Source organism: Marmota monax, unplaced genomic scaffold (assembly GCF_021218885.2).
Source record: "Marmota monax isolate L192 unplaced genomic scaffold, Marmota_monax_Labrador192_F-V1.1 WCK01_AAM20220418_F8-fsc00071, whole genome shotgun sequence".
Classification (NCBI taxonomy): domain Eukaryota; kingdom Metazoa; phylum Chordata; class Mammalia; order Rodentia; family Sciuridae; genus Marmota; species Marmota monax.
In genome coordinates this window covers 4,614,418-4,636,200 of record NW_026695217.1, presented here as the reverse complement: position 1 = coordinate 4,636,200, position 21,783 = coordinate 4,614,418, and the positions used below count along the sequence as shown (strand labels likewise).

At 43.7% G+C, this 21,783-nt stretch overlaps 1 protein-coding gene across 5 annotated transcripts in view; it reads left to right on the top strand.

Annotated features, from left to right (window-relative positions):
* Positions 1-19,969, top strand: part of Ryr2 (ryanodine receptor 2) — a 596,528-nt gene extending 576,559 nt beyond the window's left edge. For all 5 annotated transcript variants that reach the window (XM_058575026.1, XM_058575025.1, XM_058575027.1 and 2 more), the window contains 8 exons: positions 603-663; positions 4,185-4,331; positions 6,372-6,506; positions 13,153-13,309; positions 14,741-14,805; positions 16,871-16,971; positions 17,828-17,879; positions 18,540-19,969. In XM_058575026.1, coding sequence (XP_058431009.1) covers positions 603-663; positions 4,185-4,331; positions 6,372-6,506; positions 13,153-13,309; positions 14,741-14,805; positions 16,871-16,971; positions 17,828-17,879; positions 18,540-18,635 — 814 coding nt within the window. In that variant the 3' untranslated portion in view covers positions 18,636-19,969. The remainder of the gene's footprint in view (positions 1-602; positions 664-4,184; positions 4,332-6,371; positions 6,507-13,152; positions 13,310-14,740; positions 14,806-16,870; positions 16,972-17,827; positions 17,880-18,539) is intronic.
* The last annotated feature ends 1,814 nt before the right edge of the window (positions 19,970-21,783 follow it).

Genomic DNA, 21,783 nt, shown 5'->3' with positions numbered 1-21,783 from the left:
ACTGGCAACCAGGGAGGGGCCTTGCTCCTGCCTGAGTGGAAACAGAAACAGAGAAGGCGAGGTTAGCAAAAACCAAAGGAGATAACAGCAAAAATCCCATTTCATTTACAAAATGAATATAGCTGTGAAATAAGTGTGTACAAGTATGTAAGTTTTTATTATTTGAACCAAAAAAATAAAATCACTGTTGGAATGCAATTATGAATGAAAAATGGAGGTGAGTGAGGAAACTTTTGAAATACATACATTGGTTAATTGAGTACAGTTTTCAGGAATAAATGTCATATATATATAATAAGGTTAGCTTATATTTAATGTAGGAAAGGAAAAGTGAAGAAGAAAAGCTATTCGTGAGTAGCAGAAGGTGAGGTGGTGCTGTTTTGTTTTCCTTTCCAAGATCCCGCTAAAGAAGCATCCCGGGACAAGGGGGTGTCTTAGGAGCAGGTCTCTGCTCTTCTTCCTGCCCCTGTGTGGGCAGAGCCAGCTCCCAGGGGGGCTGCTAGGCTTCCTGAGGGGGATACTGCAGGCCCCTCTGCCTCTGTACTTCCTTAGGGCCTTTGATTAATGTTTACCTACACGTTCTTCTCTCTTTGTCTTTCCAGACTGAATTCCATTGATGTGAAGTATCAGATGTGGAAATTGGGAGTTGTTTTTACTGACAATGTAAGTGCGTGTCATCACCCAACAGCTGAGAAGAGTCTGGGCTTTCTGCAGAGAGAAGGACAGTTGTTTAAGGCATTTATTCATTGTGTTTAATACAGACCATATCTGAGAGATCTACAGCCCATCTCTCCTTCTGTTTCTTCCCAAAGCTGAAAGGTTAAAGGGTAAAGATATTTACATAAGGAAAAGATACTGAGATGCAACTCAGATACATTTTATTTCAGGTTTTAGTGGATCAGATGTACACTTCACAGGTCATAGATGTTCATTTTTTAAACTTTTATGTTTTTTTTTTTAAATTTAAGTGTACTAAATTTAAACTTTCCCCAAACTAAGTACATTAAGTTATTGTGTTTCTTTTCTTGACTGATCCTTCTTTTATGATAGAATCTTTGGAAACTAGAGATAAAGCCAAGTGTATATTCAAATGTAACAACAACAACAAAAATCACCTATTACTAAAAGCCACCAGTTATCCCTAAGATTGTAGGGATTCTGACCATGGAAATGTACAGGGAAGTGTCCCCCTGTTACTTGGGGGGTAACAGGCACCCTATTTCCCACCCGTAGAATGCCCTGTAATCTCTCTAAGGATCTAATAATGTAGCTAATATATGTGCTATGTCTAGCTGGTATGGCAATGCCCTGAGATGACTCTGTGTTGGAACCTCATCAAGCCTCAACCTTGATTGCAGGCACATAGCTCCTGGGAATAGAAGAACTTATTTACTGCATAACTACAATGTCTCACCAAGCTCCTGTGTTCCTGGAGCTGCCTGCCTGACAGTAACTTCAGACAGTGGACTTTTTTGAGAACTGCACAAAGCTCCTAACATTACGTATTGTAACTATGAAATGTAACTGCAGCATAGGCTACCTTACTGATACTCTAAAACATGCGGTTATGGTACTAATGACCTAATGTAACCTATTGGTATAAATAAATGTGGCTGCCAAATGTGGACAAGGAGCCACTCTGCAACATTCCCTGCCTCGGCACCTTGTCTGTCTCCTCTTTATTATTTCCTTACACAAGATTTCACCCTTTAATTTTAGCACTGACTTTCAGGGTACATGTTGTTTCCTTCCTCCTATCTCAAAGTTGTGACACACTCCAAATTTTCCTCCCTCCCCCCCATCCCAGCCTGACCCAGCCGTGGCCCAGGACTGTGTGTATCTCCTGAGAGCTCACAACCATGTCCTCTAAATATCTTCCAGAACCTCAACTGTTGTGTGCTGTCTTTCAAGGAATTTCTTCTCTCATAATGGAAAACTTAGGATGAAAAGGATCAATGTCAGCTCCAGTTCCAAATCCAACCGGTCTTTTCCATTGCAGTAGCCAGTCCATCCTGGCTTCTGCCCCCTAGGGGCAGCCTAACAGGCCACAGTCCTGGCATAGCCCACTTTTGCCCAGGGGAGCCTGTCCACAAGATCCACCTTGCTATGGAGCTTTCTTGTCCTCTAGAGAATTTGGGCCTGGGTAGACAGTGGATTAAGTCAAAGGACCTCAAGCATTCAGCCACCTGCAGCTTTGTGGCTTCTGTTTGGCCAATCACTTCTCCACTGTGCTTAGCCCTCAGTCATACAGTGTCTCTCTGAAACACAGCCCATGGTGCCAGATGAAACGTAAGGTTGCCAGTGACATGTAATATAAGCAAAAAGAAATTATTTTTAGCACAAGTATGTCCCAAATACCACCTGGGATACACTTATACTAGAATTATTCTTTCTTGTTGAAATTTAACTGGCATCCCAGGTGCAGAATTCACACACAGTCTTGAATCGGCTTGTCACTTACTTATGTCTCTTTGATTATCTTATTCCCAAACCTGTCCTTTATCCTCAACCCTTCCTAGATGCCTCCATCTGAATGTCCCATACAAATACATCATCTTCTCTCTCCTCCACTTCTCCCACTCCCACAGTTTTCTCTGTGTGTTGGCATTTTTGTTCTTGTTACTCAAATTATAAATTATTAGCTTGGACTCTGCCTTTTTCTTTCCCTCCATTATCTGCCTCTGTCCATTTGCTTCATCTCACTTTGTTCCCGTCCCTGTCCTCTGTAATTCTCCCTCTCAGCCTTGCCAAATTGGCTGCTCCTCGTGACTCCCATAACCTCTGCTGGGACTTGTCGAATCATCTCCTGATTGAATGGCTCTACTTCTTACAACACTTTTAGACAAACTTACCTTAAATGAACTCACTCACTTTTTTTGTAGATTGGGCCTAAAGATGCCTGCTTGTCAGGGATCTTGCTAGAATAAAATGAGAGGCTGTGCATGCAGGTGTGGAACAATGACCAGCACTCAGCACATGCTCAGTAAATGTTCCTGAAATGCCACTTTCCACAAACACCATCCTGCTCATGATGCTCTGGTGGCTCCCAAAGCCTATGAGACATGGCTGTGTGCCTTACCTTGATCTCTGGGCCTCCACTGCTTCTGCTTTTCCAACCAGCTCTTCCCACACAGGAACCCAGCATTCAACCCACTTCCTTTACCAGGCTCACTCGTTGTGTAACCTTATCTCAGCATCCTTTAAAATGCCACCTTTTGTTGTTCCCCTTGACCTCTAGCTCCAGTCTCATGTTGCTCATGACATCTCCTGCACCACCTAATTCCCTTCCTTCTTTCTTTTTCTATCAAAGATTGAGATATGTTACGGTCATAACAAAGGTTTCTATCCCTTTCCAAAAGTTTTCCACTTGCAAAACCTGCCTAGTGCATAGTAAACACTAGTGAGGAAAGTTAAAGCAATCACAGGATTTTTATTCTGCTTCATACACTGTCCCTTAAAACGTGTACATGTTCTAGTTTCATGAGTCAATTATCTACATTAATTATATTCCTGGAGAGTTCTACAAATATTACTGGTGATGTTATTGGGTTAACCAAAACCTTCAGTGACATTAGATAGTATTTTGTTTTTTTCCTAGACTTATTTGTGTTCATGATTAACCAAGGTGCTTGGTTAATAAAACTCCTCATATAATCTCTCTTAACTAGTGGTTCTAAATAAACACTGATTTGTGTACACATAAATAAAAAAGGAGGGGAGAAAAGGAGGGGGAAAAATTGGTTGGTTCTTTGGTTGACTGTAGAGCAGAGATTCTCAACCACGGATAGTTTTTGCCCCCAGGGGACATGGCAGCGTCACAAGTAGGTGTTGTTGGCATCCAGTTAGAGGCTGCTAAGCATCCCCTAGTGCACAGGGCAGCCCCCTCAGCAAAGGGGGTCCAAGATAGCACTTGTACTGAGGTTGGGAAACCCTGTTACCAAGTTATAAGTCAATGAATTGTTGTCCATGGAAGGATAAGTAAGAAAAGTCTTTCAGTGACATTGAAACTTCCAGGACAAACTCAATAAAACACACGAAGAACTACTACAGTTGGTGAGGGTTATAAAATGATGGTCTAAGACTCCTGGGCAGGTAGAGTGATTTTATTAGGTGATGTCAGAATAGCGTTTGACTGTGGTGCATCTTCTGTCTTCTGATGTGCCTTTCCCCGTTTCTCTTACTAGTCTTTCCTCTACCTAGCCTGGTATATGACCATGTCCGTTCTTGGACACTATAACAACTTTTTTTTTGCTGCTCATCTTCTTGATATTGCTATGGGATTCAAGACCTTAAGAACCATCTTGTCATCAGTAACTCACAATGGCAAACAGGTAAAAGTTCATCTTTTTCTTCCCCTTGCAGAAAGTGAAAAAGCAACAAATAAAGTCAACAAAAATGCAATGAACCCTTGAATGACAATTTAGAGCTGCCCAGAACTGCATGCCAGCCTTGGCTTGATCAATTAGCTGTGTGACCTTGGGTGAATTGATGAACATTTCTAAATCTCAACCCCCTTATTTCCTGGAATGAAAATAATAAAAGTACTTTTCCCTTATTGGATTTTTGTGAAAATTAAAACAAATAGGACCTAGAACAGCACATGTTCAGCACTGAGGAATTAATTATTATTTGGCCCATTGGATCCCAGATGGCACCCTGACGCACTGGTCATATCAGTAACAGAACACGAGATGCTGCGGCTTAATGTACTGTGACGTGTTGAAACTGGGAATCTTATTGACTTTTCTCTCCTTTTAAATTGAACAACAAAAAGGAATGTTTCATTCTCGACAAGGTCATACTGGCTTTTGGAGGAAGCTGGTCTAGGTCCAGATAATCAGCTCGTGGTAATCAGTTGTTCATGTGAAGACTTTCTGTTATTCTGAAATCATGTTGCAGAAATGTGCATTTGTTGACTCATTTGCTGTTTCTCAAGTGTCCACTGGGCAGAAACACATTCTCTCTTAGGTATTGGACTAGGATAAGCCTTTTCCAGAATCTTCTAGCCCAGCACATTTTTAAACAATGTGTCCCTCCAAAACACCTGAACTGTGTCCACTGCAGATTCCTTCATACATCCTTTGCTCTTTTGGCTCCAGCAGGTGGCTCTTATCCGTGTCACTCTGGGGTCTGAATATGACTGTGGCATGCATGGCGAGCACAGTGACAAGTCTGCTGTGCTCACTCACTAGCCAGCATGTGCTAAGCTCCCAGTGCAGGTTCAGACCTGGGGATGCTCAGCCTATGATCTGTTTCTACACAAAAGGTCTGCTGCCACTTTCAGACAATCTCTAAGGTTTTGGGGGGATTATTGCTCACCCTTTTGAGTGTCAAATATTCATTGGCAGAAATACAGAGAGCTTAATTGTCCTAAGAGTTAAACTGTACACAAATTTACTTCACTTATAGAAGTGAGTTAAGCCTTCTATCAGAGTAACATGATTTCTGGAGATAATTGTAAACTGATTTTGTAGACAATAAATATACAGTTACAGTCAAGAATGTAGGGTTGTGTTATAATCAGGACACATAAAGGTAATGTGTCCTGGTATGTTTAGAATTTCTGTGATAACTATAAATATACTGCTACCAGGTTGGTAAGTCACATTTTCAACACTATGCATATCCCATTAAATTTTCTATGTATGTAAACCATAGAGTTTGGAATTAAAGATCACATAAAGTTGAAAGAAGGCCTTTTAAACTGTGGCAGTTAATTAAACATTGAGGAAAACTAGCCTTCAGAATAGCTGTGGCCATTAGCCATGGCATTTTTCACATTGATCATTGGTTGGTGTATACAAAGCAAGACTTCTTGGCTTTATTTTTGAAACATGTGCACCATGTATCCTTGCCAGTGGTGTTCCCAGGTTTCAGAAGCAACACAACTTCCTGCTTAGTTCTAGAATGTGGTTGAAAGTGAAAATAACTTATTAACAAAAACAAGATGGACTTTATTAGGAATGTGGATTATTTACAGAAATTCCATCTCATAAAAAGAGGGAAAGTATTTCATGTAGTTTCTGCTCCTGATATTTAGAAGATAGAGAAATGAACATTTTGAGCTGCTTATTGACAGTGTCGGCTCTCTCTGGACATCAAGCTAAATTATATTCAGTTTCTACTCCAGCCGTCCTGGGCCTTTGTTAGCCAGGTAGGCAGACAGGTTTTGCATGCAGTAGTGTTACCACCTGATGAAGAGGGTATGTGAATGCATCTCCCCGGGGGGCTAAGAAAGGTGAGAAGGAAGAGGTAATGGGTACCATTAGCCTCTACTGGGCAAAGCCAGTAGGGTCCTCATATCCAGATGCACAACATGCCAATCACGTCCTGTGTTTCTGATACATGTTCAATGTCATGTTGCTTTCCAGCTGGTATTAACTGTGGGATTATTGGCTGTTGTCGTATACCTATATACGGTGGTGGCATTCAATTTTTTCCGAAAATTCTACAATAAGAGTGAAGATGGTGATACGCCAGATATGAAATGTGACGATATGCTAACGGTGAGTTCCTAAGCTTTGATCTAAATGAAAGAAAAAATTATCCAGCTACTTCAATCTAATAATCACATATTCAAGCTTTGACAATACAGAAGAAAAAATACTATACACAATAGAAAGTTGAAGGGCTCTTAGAGAATCAGCGATTTTCACTTTCAGTGGAACATAAAAGACCACATCTGCTGCCCTGCTGGAAGTTGGTGGACTTGCTGAGTGACTTGTTTAGAGTTGGGAGGGCAGCGCTGACCAGCTTAGCCTGTTGCTCATATGATCCAGGACTGTAGCTAAAGTGGTTATTTCCTGGAGAATAATTTGAAGCCATAAAAGGAATGGCAAATTACATGGGCAGACAATTTAGAGTGAAATAAATTCCGTGGGCTTGTAAATATGAAAAAATGCTAAACCCCTGTCATAATGAAATGCAAATTGAAACAATGAAAACCCACTTTTTATCCATTAAGCTTGAAAAGTTTTAAAGTTTGTCAGCTCTTACAGTTGGTGAATTGATGGGGAGCTGGCACTTTCATGAATCTTACTGAGAATTTGAATTGCTACAATAATTTTAGAAAAATTTTGCAATATCTGTTAAATTTTGAAGTACATATATCCTTTGACCTGTGGATATCACTGCTGGTGATTTACCTAATGGCTTATTTCCAATTATGCTCTTTTATGTTAGTAGACCATTGGCTATTCTCACAAATTGGAGATAATCAAGATTATCAATAGAGCCCTGATTAAATAAGTATAGTAAATTCATTAAGAGCATGTAACTACTTAAAAATGAGGGTACTCTTTGTATGCTGATATGGAGAGACACAGAGATTGCATTTAACTGGCAGGAACAAAGCAAGACTCTGGGCAGTACTATGAGAGGATGCCTGGGATTTGGACCACAGATCAGGGGAGAAGGAAAGATGTATGCTTGTCATTTTGTATACTTTTTTTTCTGAGTTATTTTTTTAACAAAATATTTTATTTATTTTAGAAGTCTAAGACTGTTTTACCCCCACCACATTATAAAAGAGAGCTTCATTCAATTCTTCTCAGTATTATAACCATCTATAGGGTGGATTTCCTGGCCAGGGGGAGGAGCAGGGCATACTGGAAGCCTAGTGGGGTGACTAACAGGACCTTCTTAATTCTCCCAAATTTTACATCACTGTTACCATCCTGAAGATGTTCTGCACATGACATTGTGGTGTGCATGTGTCAGTCACCTACTTAGACAACATGTCACAGTCATGGTCATTTATCCAAACTCAGTTCCTGAAAAGAAAGAAATGGTACTCAGTTACAGGTTCATAACTTGAACTTGATTATTTTCAAGTACTTGCATGGGACTTACTCTAAGTAAGTAATGTACCAGGCATTGCCCTAAAACCAGGGCCTCTTAACAATATGCTGTAGGTGTGCTTTTATTGTCCACTTTTACAGATGAGGAGACTGAGCTCCTGAGAGGTGGAGCAGGTTGTCATAGGCCATATGGTTAGGAAGAGTCATTCTTCAGCCATTGCTCTATGCCATGTGCTATTAATTGTTATTTTTGTGCCAGATATTTGTCGGGGATAAGGTCTGACTGAGCAAACACCATCCCTGCCCTCAGGAACTTGCATGATAACATCTTTGTAGAAATTCTGCTAAGCTCCTTTGTTTTCTAAGAAGATCTTCCAAGAAAAACATGCCCCAGAAATTCCAAAGTTTTGGAAAACCTTGTAGAGTAACCTGATCTCCATACTGGTGGACGGTGAGGGTGATCTCAGATGGTGACATTGAGTGGCAATATTAGGTAGGGGGATGATCTGCCACCCTGGTTCTCCTTTCCATGCCTGAGTAAGCCCTCGGCACCTCCCTGGTCTCTCCTGCTGTGGCATAATTGTACTCCACCTCAATAAGCTGTCATCAAAGCATCCTTAGAGGACGACATTCTCACTATGGTTCTCAGGATGTGTTTCCTTCACTGCTGTTAATTTTGCTTAGGAAGACGATGGCCTTCACCTGCTTGCTTTTGCCCAGTTTCACAGGACACAAACACAGAAGCTGGAGAATTTGCCACTCTTTACCATGAGGAGGCACGCCTCTGATGGTTTGAACAATAAACTTAGCTGAAGCCTTGTTTCTCTTCTGTTCAAGGGATTTCTGGGAGTCTTTGTGACTGAGACTGTCTGAGTCCGGCTCTGGTGCAGCGTCTCACATCTCTGGGCATAGCAATTAGCTTACCTTGGTTCCTCACTCAGGTCCCCACTGTGAGCTTCACTTGCATGTCCACACCTCTGCAGGAGGGCAAGGCCAGCAGTCCAGGGAGCCTCTCAAGGTCGGTGCTCCCCTGCTGCCCTACCTCACAGCAGGTGGCGCTGTGGCTGCAGTTTTACCACTCCTGCTTCACTGGGGATTTATTTTATTTTATTTTTTCCTGGATTATGGTGTTTTGAGTCTGAGAATCTAATTAAACCAACAGTGTCCTGATAGAATTCGAACCTCCTCACCAAGAACATAGGAGGATCTAAAGCCCGGGGGGAAAAGATGGTTGCAGCTAAATATCTGGGGAGGCTGAGAGGACCTGTGTAAGGACATTCATCTCCACAGGACAGGAGTCACTGGGGCAGCCCTGCAAACCCACAGTGTTGGTGGCCCACCTAGATCCCCCCCATACACATGGCTCAGGTAGGACTCCAAGGCCTGTCTGCTTTGGAAAAAGGCTTTTGGGGTGATTGAGATGGGGAGCACCCTCTTGGAAGTTAGGTGATCATTCTAGATGGTCCCAGTTAATTGTTCTCATCCTTTTTGCCCACCCTCCTCCCCCTCCCTTTTTTATCCAACATAAAGTCTCAAAAAAAAAAAATCTTTACCAGTCCTTCTGAAGGCAACGTAGTGCTCAACCCCAGAACAGATCCCTTGAGGAGGTGAATGAGGAACAAAATGTATAGCATGTACAATCCTGAGAATTAACAGCTGTTTGGTCCCCATGTTTGTGGGACCAGGCACTTTTTCTTCCTCATTACTCACATTCTCTGAAAGAAGTGTATCATTTTTTTTTCCCCTCAAAGAATTACATCTTCCCATCTCCAGGTCTTATTACCAGGTTTGGCTAATTCTATGAAAAGAAAAGTAGATTCTAATTTTCAGGACCAGAAGATCACTGGGTGGCTGAAAACCTGACACCCCAAGTGGGTCTTTACCACATACCCCACATGGCATCACCACAGCCGTGCTGAGTCTGGGGACAACCAGGTCGTGAGAACCAGTACCAAAATCCCATTGGTGAACTGTGCCCTTATTATTTTCAAATGTAGTATTTTGTTGAGCCTAAATAATCAAATCCACAAGATTCTTATCTTTTCAGCATGGACATGAATTTGCCATTGAACCATGCTAGAATTCCTGGCTCAGCATGCTTGGAATTGCCATACAAGGGATGTGGGGAATGAGATGCAGGGATATTGCTAGGAGAGGCTGGTTGGATGGCTAGCAAGAGAGAGAGAAGGAAAAGAGATATTGCCTTGGTAATTTAGTCTCATGTATAAGTCAGAATGCCAAATCCTACTTATTAAGAGCTCACATAGCTGTCTGCAGGTGTAGCTCACTGGTGGAATGCTTGCCTACCATGTACAAGACCCTATATTCAGTTCTCAGCAGGGGAAAGATTTCATATAGCAAGTTGCTTTCCTAAAGAAAAGCTCTTTATGGAAAGCCAATTATAGTCCAAAAGTCTTGGTCAACAGGAATCAATCAGGAACTACCTGGTTGGTGTTTGCTAGCACTGTCACATGCAGCTCCAAGCAAGCAGAGCTGGGGAGTAGGACATTCCAAGATGTGGACGGGAACTCTATGTCCTCCCTGCTGCTCCCTGTAGCCACTGGTATGGGCATCCCAGGTCCAGAGGTTGACAGAGATATGCCAGCCTTCCAGAGCAAGGGCAAGTGGATTGTCCAAAGTAAAGAGGGAGATTCTAAACACAAAGCTGTGCTGGTGAAGCCAGCAAAAACAGCTGAACCAGCCTGTGTCATTTCAGGAACTGGGCACAGGGCGGCCGCAGTCAGAGCCGTCCCTTTCCTCTGGCCACAGCTGAGTATATATGGAGACACAGATTTGGAGAAAATGTCTACATTTCTTCTTAGTAAAAATAAGAAATATGTGTGCTAAAATGAACTGAAACAGTGTTCAGGAATATTCAGTGAAAACAAAATGTCCTCACCCCACAGATGCCCTGGCAACAGTTTCAGGCATCGAGTTCTGAGAAATCACTGCAGTGTCCTGGGGGATTTTTTTTTAAGTGACTTCTTTAAAATTTCACTTCCAGAGATGAATTCAGTACATGGAACCAGGAATCCAGAATGTTTGCACCTCCAAGAGATTCTCTTGTGCAGTTAGGGCCAGGCCCCTCAGCCTCATTCAGATCTGAGGGCTGTCCTGGGCTCTCAGTGCTCATGGGTAGGCATTGCAGCTGTGTGCCAGCTCACAGAACTCTTCTGAATGACTCATCTTCACTGAATCCTGCTCCTTCCGCTTCAGGCCACTGACCCAAGAAACCTGTCATCTCCTGCATCCATCAGATCCATTGAGCTCTTGGTCTCAGTCCAGCTAGGAGCCCTTTGTCCTCTTGCAGCCTGTTCTTTGCCTGCACTTTCTGCTATTTCAGGTCGCCTGAGAATTTGAGGCCAATGGATTGAGGCCACAGGTCTCCACAAGAACAGCTCGTCTCATCCTCATTCATCCACAGGCGAGTTTAGAGTTCCTGTCATGTGCCAGGTGTTATTTTGGGCACTGGCACTGGAACAGGAGCCAGAGGGGCAGAGCTGGTTCCAGTGGAGTGAGATAGGCTATCACACAAAGCTGGGGCCCAGATGTGGAGTTCAGGAAGACAGCAAGGCTGAAGGAGAAAGGGTTGGAAATGACTGGCTTAGCAGAGATCAGTAAGCCAGGAAACAGAAAGGTACCCCAAGGGGGAGTTGGAAAAGAAAAAGGATCGGAGAGCACAGTCCTGGGCATTGGCTCTCAAGAGACAGGGAGATGGGAAGGACTGGCATGGGAGGCTGAGAAGGAAGTCAGAAGGCTAGGAGTGCCATGTGTCACCAAGTGAGATGGTGTTTCAGGGCCTTTGCCTCTGTGCTGTGGAGGCAGCCAGCAAATAGGCTTTGAATTGTTGGGTGACACAGCAGTCGGGTCAGAGTGTCCGGAACAATCTTGAGAGGGGCTTATGGAAAAAGAATTATTAATTTATTCCCAAGAGGATGAGTCGGGACCGGATAAGAATGGGAAAGGATATCACGTGAGGTGAATGTAGAGCAGAGATCTAGGATCAGGAAGAGCTTTTTTGGAGGAGGTGTGGGGGAGGCAGCCGTGAAAGAACAGCTTAGGGGCTGGGGATGTGGCTCAGGCAGTAACACACTTGCCTGGCATGCCCAGGGTGCTGGGTTCAATCCTCAGCACCACATAAAAATAAAATAAAGATGTTGTGTCCACCGAAAACTAAAAAATAAATATTAAAAAATTCTCTCTCTCTCTCTTTCTCTCTCTCAGTCTCTTTCTCTCAAAAAAACCCACAAAAAACAGTTTAGGGGGTGAGTGGGGCTGAAGTTCTGAGCCCGAGATGGGGACTTAGGATCTGCCTTGAACGAGGATGGAACGTCGGGTGCTCTAAGCCAGTGACTCTCAACCTGGCACAACTTTGCCCATAGGGATGGCATCAGGAGACAGTGTTTTGTTGTCACCAGGGACTGGGATGCTTTGGTATCTTATAGATTGAGGTCACAGGACCCTTCTCAGATAACCTACAATGCTTAAGACAGTCCCCTGCATCAAGGAATTACCCAACCCAAATGCCAGTGGCACTGGGGTGACAACCCTGCCCAGAAGCCACTGTCGGAACCCTCTATTCCCTGTGCTGGGCACCAGCAGCCAGCTGTAATTTCTGCTTTCATGTTTCAGGGTTGAACCAATAAACTGCTATTTCCTCTGTCTGTCCCCTCTGTCTTTCTTCTTTATCTCGGATGTTAAATTAGGAAAGACTCCCAGTCCTCCATTCCACACACTCTAGGTGAAGGGCAGGTCTGCTCTTCTCCAGCTCGGTTTCCAAGGTTCCAGGTGGTTCAGTGAGGGTCTTATGCTTGTCTTTTCCTCTGCTGCTGTTGTCAAGTGACTGGACAATTCAGTCATAGATTTTTTTCGTGCACTTCAATGGGATCATGAGACCTTATTATCCTAAATGCATTGGTGCCCAGACGCCAATGCAAAGTGAGACAGCAGGTGCTAGGCAGAGCCCACAGCAGAGAGTTTTAATTGAAAGACAGAGGCGTGTAGGAGCCAAGAGGTTGCATCACAGTTACCAGGATTAAAATGCAGAGATGATTCTGAGAGCCTTCTCATTTCCAGAGTGAGCATCGGGACCACTGGTACCAGGGATTGAACTCAGGGGTCTTCAATCACTGAGCCACATCCCTAGCCCTTTTTATTTTTTATTTTGAGACAGGGTCTCATTAAGTTACTTAGAGCCTTGCTAAATTTCTGAGGCTGGCTTTGAACTCACAATCCTCCTGCCTTAGTCTCTGAGCTGCTGAGATTACAGGTGTACGCCACCTCATCTGGCCGGGATCTTGAGTGTAAAACTGGGAGACATCGCCCAAGAAGTGACACCTTCTGCCCTTTGCAGTGCTACATGTTCCACATGTATGTGGGGGTCCGTGCTGGAGGGGGCATTGGAGATGAGATTGAAGACCCAGCGGGAGATGAGTATGAGATCTACCGTATCATCTTCGACATCACCTTCTTCTTTTTTGTGATCGTCATCCTCCTGGCTATCATACAAGGTGAGCCTCCTCCTCCCGGGGTTAGGACATCTGGAACATGAGCCACTGTGGTTGGAGCTGATGCTCAGGGTGGGGCAAAGATGCAGTGTGTTTTCTAGAAAGGCCAAACAGAGCTTTCCCTTTCCCTGTTTCTTCCTGGTCAAACTAGTAAAGGGAAAAACAAGCAGCCTGGGACCTGATGGGGAGGGATGCAGTTTTCTGTGTCTCCCTTGAACAGCAGTGGACAGAGCACTTCATTTGATTTGAATCCCAGTCCCACTGCTTAGGAGCTTGAGGAGTTGGGGGGATTGGGGTGAACCAAAGCCATGTGGGTCTGTTACATGGAAGTTATGTAAATCTCTAAGCCCTATGCATGGTTATTGAGAGGTTTTAAAAAGTGATACTCATTCAAATGCCCAGTATGGTGCCTGACATGTAATTAGGGCAAGCAGTCAGAGCTGTCGCTGCTGAGAACCTGCCTCATGCCAGGCATGTGTTCCCCTCTCACTGGCATCATGAGGACCGGGCTGTTACCTATACTTTGCCTGGAAAGAGGCAGCCTCAGTGAGTCTGCGCAGCCTGAGCAGAGTGTGGAGTCCCACCACGCTGGGCAGGAGCCCACATCCAGACTGGGGCCATCTGGACTCACAGTGCTCACATCTAGCCATGGGGCTGCCATGAGGCTGCCATGAGTCCCTGGTTCTTCTTTTTATTCTAGGCTAACTTGGAGTGTGGTCTTTTACTCTCAGAAAAAAAAAATCATTCATTTTTTTTCTCTGCTTAACACACACATTTATCCTCACTTAAATGAGATGTCTAATGTAACAAGTACCCTTTAAGTTCCACAGGCAAAAAGTGGCACAGTTTTTTTTTTTTTCCTCAAATATGTGGAGAAGTGTGAAGGTTCATAGTCCATGTGTTAGGTCTTTGTTGAGTGCAGCAGAAGTGTGTTTGGTGATACGATGAAGTCATAAAACACTTGGAAGAAAGTGCAGGGGCTGAAACAGAATGTCTGTTGCAGCTTCTGGAAGCTGCACCTATAGGACCTCATGGGAAGGCAACTGAGGACTTCCCACAGTTAGGTGCTGGTTTATTCCCAACTTGATACTCCAAAGCTGTTCTGGGGAATTTTCTGTGTTTTACAGCCACGAACCCCAGTTGTTCTTGGCATACCCTCTGAGTATGCGAAGTTGATCAGCAGTTTCTTGCACTCTGTCAGTTCATTTTTAAATGCTAGTTTAGTGAGTGTTCACTTCAGTAACTTCTTCCCCCCCAAAAAAGAGTGACTCCCCGGTAGGAGAATTGGATGTGAGCTGGTAAGTCTATGAAGTTTTGAGCATCCTCTGATAGAGTTGTATATTTTTCCCTTTCTTCAGATGCAATGGGCAAAGGACTATGAATTTGTTATTCTCTGGTCAATAAAGATTAAGTTGTGTCTTTGTTTAACACTAGGTTTAATTATTGATGCTTTTGGGGAACTGAGAGACCAACAGGAGCAAGTCAAGGAAGACATGGAGGTGAGCCTCTTCCTGTGGCGTGCTTTGTGGTTATTATGATGCTCATCTTCCTCATTGCCTCTGTTGAGAGAAGCATGGGTGTGGGGAAGGGGCTCAGGGACCCATACCATGTGTGGTTTCACCGGCCTTTTCAACCTTCAGTTGTGGTTTTCAATTCAGCCAATACATGTGCTGAAATGGTAGCTAAATTGGAACTGGACTGCAGTAGTGGGTGCCATCCGCCCTCAAGAAGTAGGCGACTCTTCATCCTAACCACAGATCCACCAACAGATAGGCACACAGGTGGTTGATTACAGGGCAGTGGGAGGAGCTCCTGTGAGGGGTCAACCCTGAGTGCTGGGGTCTCCAGGGCTGGTGCTGGTCACTCCTGGATGATCGGGGAACTTCCTGGAAGGGATGCCCAAGCTGAGGCCCGAAGCTGGTGGGGGTATGGGTTTGAGAGTGAGAGCAGGCCAGTGGTGCCTTCCTCATCACTGTCCCCTCCTGCTCCATGCCCATCTCCAGGGTACCACTCACATGGAATTGTGTGAGAGCTTCACCATCTGAGGCCCTATTGCCAAGGCTCTGATTTTAGGGAATTTGGATATGCAAAAATTTTCTTGAGAGCATAAATGGTTGAGGATGAAGCATTAAATGCTAGTGATGGAGCTTGAGAGATAAACCAGTTAATGAAGAGCCTATAATAACTCACTTGAGAAATCTAGTTGAACATATGGACTGTGGGAAAGAAGGCAAGGATTTAGGAGGGCAGCAAGGTGATGAGATTCGCATCTTACATGCCAAGTGTGGATTCAAATGAGGGTTAGGGTTAGTGGACTAGAAACTGGCCAGACCAGGAGCAGAGAAAGAGACCACCAGCATTTCCAGGTAAAGGTTATGAAGAGCCTCTGAGGTTGCTGAAGAAGTGCCCCTGAGGAGGCAGGAATGAGATGGACACAGGTGTACTTGGAAGCTAGACTGAAGAGAATGCATCAGGCCCAGTGCAGAACAAGGAGAATGGAGAAAGCCAGCAGATCCCTGGGCTGCAGGCAGGAGCCCCTAGGTGGATGCTGTGGCTCAGTTAGCTCTCCCGGGTCAACAGAGGAAGAGTAGGCTCCTGACAAATGACCAGTAGGATTTGAACCTGTTTGGTTTAAAGGACATCCAGTAGAGCCGTACAAAGACCTGGTTGTTCTCCCAAATCCCACATGTGGTCAGCAGTTGTTGACCAATAAGGCAGGATGAAATTTCTAAGTTACCATCATCACCTTGATCTCAGGACCTAGGACCTGCCTTATGGGCATGCTTCAGATGGAATTAAACAGCTTCCAGTTGGTGAGGAATGAGGTGTTATCACTGAATCCACTTGACCTGATACACAGTCACTCTAATTCTAAAACTCAGATCATGAAATGGAGGGGCTGGTGTTCTTTGGGTGTGTGGGGGCCAGTCCTGCAGGTGGTCAAGCAAGCAGCTACCGTTCTATGGTCTGCATGATGAGAGGCAGAGTCCAGTGGAAAGGGAGGCGAAAAGACCATGCACCCAGTTCCTGGAATTGACAGTTAGGCCAGCACACATCCATTGGCTAAGTTCTACCTCCCACAGTGCCTGGCTAAGGGCAGACCCACAGAGTCACTGGAATGCCTCATAGCTTGTTATTAGATTTGACCCTCCCCAAAGGGAAGTAATTTACCTCTTTACCCCCTTGGTTGCCAGACTTGGTGCATGCAGGTACTAAGTTTGCAGTGTCAGGTGAGGACATTAATCCTGCCTATGTAACTGTAGTCAATGTCATGATCAAGAGTGGTTGCTAAGTCTGGACATTTGCATGTAGGCTGCCAAAAAAAACATAGCCTTTTGGCTGTCTTCATCCTGCACTCTGCATTTATTACTTGTTGCCGGTACTAGTATCATTTAAACTACACTAACATATGGTTGTGGCAACAGTTAAATTCACCTTCAGGGGTCTGGCATAACCTCCACACAGGGATCTTTGATGTATATTAAGAAAACCAAATTGCTGCTGCTGTGTGATGAGTTTTGCTTTGTGAACCCCTGACGTTGACTGTCTCCCTTTGTCCTTTAGACCAAGTGCTTCATCTGTGGAATAGGCAATGACTACTTCGACACAGTGCCACATGGCTTTGAAACCCACACTTTGCAGGAGCACAATTTGGCCAACTACCTGTGAGTACCCAGCCAGACTCTCTGCCCATCCCAAGCAGCTTGAGGCATGGCGGCGGGTGAGGGGGAGCTGCTCTCTCTACATAGTTGCTTAGATACTTTAAAAGAAGGACCATCAGCCATTGGCTGTCTTTCCCTCTGGAATAGGTTGAATTATGAATTGAAGCTGTAGCTCTTCACATGAAGGATTCTTTCTAGAATGTGGAGGGGAAGAGTGGAGAATGGGGTGCAGAGCCTCTGGGGGGGGGGTCTTGGCTCTTCCCCATCTCAACAGGAATCCTCTAGCTGCTTCCTTAGTGGGGTGTGAAGCCTGCTTTTATTAAATTTGCAGAATTATAGGTCTCTTTAGGCACTACTGGAAACCTAGTTAAAAGTTGCTTTTGATTTTTTAATACATAGAAATACGGCCGTTACTTGGAAGTAGCCATAATTATAATTGGGTAAAATGTTATTCATAGTTTCTGGCCCAATTTTAGTATCTAACAGAGGATATGTAGAGGAGCATTGTAAGGAAAAAAAATGGGCGAACTAGACTGGATGGAACCCATCAATAAGTGGGGCCATCTTCCTAAGCAGGTCTTCAATTACACTTCATCAGTGTTGCTTCAACTCTGACAGAGGTGTGTACCCCAATCTGCAGTCAGGTGTGTGTACCCCAATCTGCAGTCAGGGGAAACCATGCATCAGACCAGAAAGTCAAGTCAAAACATGCCCTTCCCTCTTTCCAGTGCACTGTAATTAATTTTCCATGAACTGTGATGGTGGTTTTCCTCTGTGTCTACCACAATGGAATTCAACAGAAGATGTATAAAATATTCCATATTTTTATATAACCCCTTTCTGATGAATCTCTCTGTAGGTTTTTTCTGATGTATCTCATAAACAAAGATGAAACGGAACACACGGGACAGGTGGGTAATGGTGACTTCACCTCTTCAGAAAGAAATAATGGGAAGGGAAGCCCCATGCACTGGGGCAAAGCGTGAACCCTGCAGAGTCAGGGAGGAATGAGACTCAGATATTGGTTGAGGTGTCCTGATGTGAATGCCTGTTACCCTGGAGGAGTCTGGAAAGATTGCCTTCTTTGAAAAAGTGAAATTCTAATTTCACCTCATAAACTTTTCAGTGTTGGGTTTGCATTTAGAAGCTGTAGGAAAATTGAGTGTTTTTAATTATAATGCTTTTGTTTGCTTAATCAGATGGCCAGTAATTTCAAAGGAACTTCAGCTCACTCTGTTACTGTTAGTTAAAAATGACTGCATACCACATGTCTAAAATGATTTGAAAATCCCCTTTTAAAACTGCTCACCACAAATTATTAAAAGTTTGACAAGGGATATAATTAATAATAATATTGTAAGAGAACCCTCAAAAGTACTTATCACAAGTATATTTTTATCATTACTATATTTTTATTCCCAGAAGTAAATAAGGCCTGGTATAGTTAGTTTGAAACTAAATAAATTTGGATTTCTCCCTGTTTTCCATCAGCATAGTTGAGCTTCTGTCTATATCTTGTGTTCACACACAGATCTGGAGGACCATGTTAACACATTGCCTTTGCCTTTTAGGAATCTTACGTCTGGAAGATGTATCAAGAGAGGTGCTGGGAATTTTTCCCAGCAGGGGATTGCTTCCGGAAACAGTATGAAGACCAACTAAATTAAAATCATGACCACCACTGAAACCAGAAGACACACCCCCTCCCTCTCTGTGCCTCCCTGTCCACCTGCCCACCCTCTCTGACCCCCTCTCTGTCTCTGTCCTCTTGGAAAGAGCGTGCAGATTTTGTGAATGGCCAGTGTTCTGTGCTTTCTGGGAGCATCAGAGCTCTGTCTCTAAGGACCTGCTTCCCCCCACCTTGTGTATTTTGTTTGAGAAATAAAGACTGAAGAAGAATCTAAATTCATACCCAGATAAAACGGGAACTCTGGGAAGAAGACCATTGTGGACACTCTCTACCATACCGTGTGGGCAGTTTGTTCTGAGGGTCCTGGACACCTCCTGAGCCATGGGACCTTCACAGTGGAGCGTGGCAGCCACACTCACCGGCCTCTTTATTTCACCACCTGGAAGGGAACTGTCTGAGGGTCACAGCACTGTAGCACTTAGCCGATTGCCGTGGACACCAGTTGTGAAGGGAAACCGTGCCTTATTCTATGTGGGTTGAGCTATGCAGAAGATGTGCATGAAAAGCATCTTTCTTTTCTTCACGTCCACCTTTTTTCCTTAGTTAGATTGATTTCATGAGTTTTTTTTTTCCTCTTCATTTTTTTCTCTGGTGGGGGAGGGTAAGAAAAGCTTTCTCACCTGTTTCAAAAGATGGGTGGTGTGACTCAGGATGGACGAGGCTCTTCTCATCAGCTACTCCTCATTTGCCCTCCCCGTCTGCTCCTGCTCTAATTTTGGTAATGCTCTCTGATGCAACATTGCAACGTTATGAAATCTTTGTATGAAAACAGAAACACTGCAAAAAACGCACTTTCAAAAGAAATCATTCATTGCATGTTTATTATGCAAGTTTAAACGAACTAAGAAAACCTTCAGAAGCAAGTTGATCAACATGAGAGAACTTCCATGATAATTATATCCATAGTAATAAAGTGTCGTGGGCTTACTTGTACATTCAGAACCAGTGTCATCCACCAACAATGTGATACGTTATGAACTTGAGGTAGTTTTGGGTTTTCCTCTTTCTTTCGGCCACCCGTGATCAGTTGTTGATTAAGGACTTCTCGTCAGGCCATTTTTTGATATCAAAGCTGAAGCAATATCCATTCAGGGATTTCATCAGTTGCATCACAGACCATGGGTGATATATAAATTGCTCCATTTTTTTTTCCATTTTGAGTCCTTTTAAATGTAATGCTAATCTTTACAATTAAAAAGACAGATTCAGAATGGAAGTGAGGTCATTTTGCAAACATTGGAGCTCTTTTATTACAAGTCTGCTTGTTAATTTTAGAATTGTAAAACTGCTATGATTAAACTATTTAACTAACTTTCCATCCTCTTTTTTTCTCCATTTCACTTATCCCTGTGGCTCATAAAACCTTGTCTTTTGAGTTGAAGTGGTTGTAGGACAGTCCCAAGCACCGTGCTGAGACCTTTCACACTGTCAGACTCGCATGCAGTTGAGCAGGTTTGCAGGATTTGTGATTATGGAGCCTCTGAGTAAACCGATGTCAGGAAAAAAATCGCTGTCTTTCCAGTTGTTTACTTTTTATACATTGCTCATTTTACAAAATCTTGCTCAGGGAAAATTTTTTTCTGTAAATAATAAGGATCCATTTTCTTTTATTATGAAAAAGAATCAGTGTGTTAGTAAGAGGGGCATTAAACACTCATATGCTCACTGAACATGTGTGCCAAGAACTGTGGTGGACACTGGTGGCACATCACCTGTAGTTTTACACCTCAACAGCGCAGAGTCCCACCTATTCTAGCACCTGGATTCCGCCTTGTCTTTTGGTGTCACTTGGGGAAAGAAAGAAATTCGACTGTGCCCCAGGAGTAACTTCCAAGCTGCTCAGGGAAGGGATCTGCCCCCGCAGAGTCTGAAGTCCATCAAGTCAGTTGCATAAAATATCAAAGGGCACCCTTTGCCACAAACATGCAGAGGAGGAAGTCCTCCTCCAGGACAGGAAGTCAGTGATGGAGTTAGGTCTTCTCTTTATAACACCCAGAACAGTTGACACAAAACAACAGTACAGGTGAGAGGTGAGTGAGTAAATTCATTAGTTGCCCTACATTCTGCAAGTTATTTTTTTTTCTTTGCTGCGGAAATATTTTCTTTTGTGTAAACCCTACTGACTGTGGCTCCCAGCTTTGGATTCTGAAGTGAGAGGCAGGCTGAAATCTGGGGAATCTCGGCCAGTAGGCTTTGCACATACCTCCGTGTTGAGGGAAGAGTGAGGGAGCAGAATGATCACTGGAGAAACCACATCTCCAAGCCTTACCATGGGCCAACAGAGCAGGACCCTTGCTTCCCTCTGGAGGTCTCTGGAGGAAGAGGGAGCTTCCCTCCTCAGTATCATTAACACCCCCACCTCTCTGAAGATGTCTCAACAAATCTCAAACACAATATGGTTGTCTACTTCTGATTCAATTTAGGACTACCCAACCCAAACTCAAGAAATATAATCCTTTTAGCAATTTTATAACAATATTCACAAAGAACAGCATGGTGGACCCTGTGTGTGCCTACCTCAGAATCCTGCACTTATTTCACCTGTTCCTCTCATGTATTTTCCCCCAGAAATAACTTTCAAATCTACTCCATCAAGCAAGTTGAGGTTCACAGTTGAAATTGAAATTTTCCAAATACCTTCAGGTTGAGAGGGTCTAAATACTTTCTTTTGTTTATTTTTCACGTACAGGAGGCGGTTTGTTCTCAGCCCTTCAAAAACTCATTGAAAAGTCATATTGTAATGAGCAAACTTCAGACCCGATTGCCAAATTTATATTCAGGAAAACAACATTTTTCTATTTTCTAGCTTTCCTTGGAAAATGTTCCATTTTTCTTTAAGCTCTCATTTTCTGGGTGAACATACCAGTATGGCTCCATCTCTGTTGGGGTCTCCACATGGTGATCACTGGTGAGTGCCTCGTTGATTCTGGACATAGAACTTTAAAAATATTGATTATCTTTACTCAAAAATGAAATTCATAAAAATCTGACTCAGAGGAGGTTTGGACAGTCATTCCATGAACTATTTCATAAATACCTACTGTGTTGTAGGAGGTTGACCTCCCGATCACCTCCATTCCTGCCCAGCAGTCTGTACTTCCATGCTGGAAGCTAGGGAAGGAAGC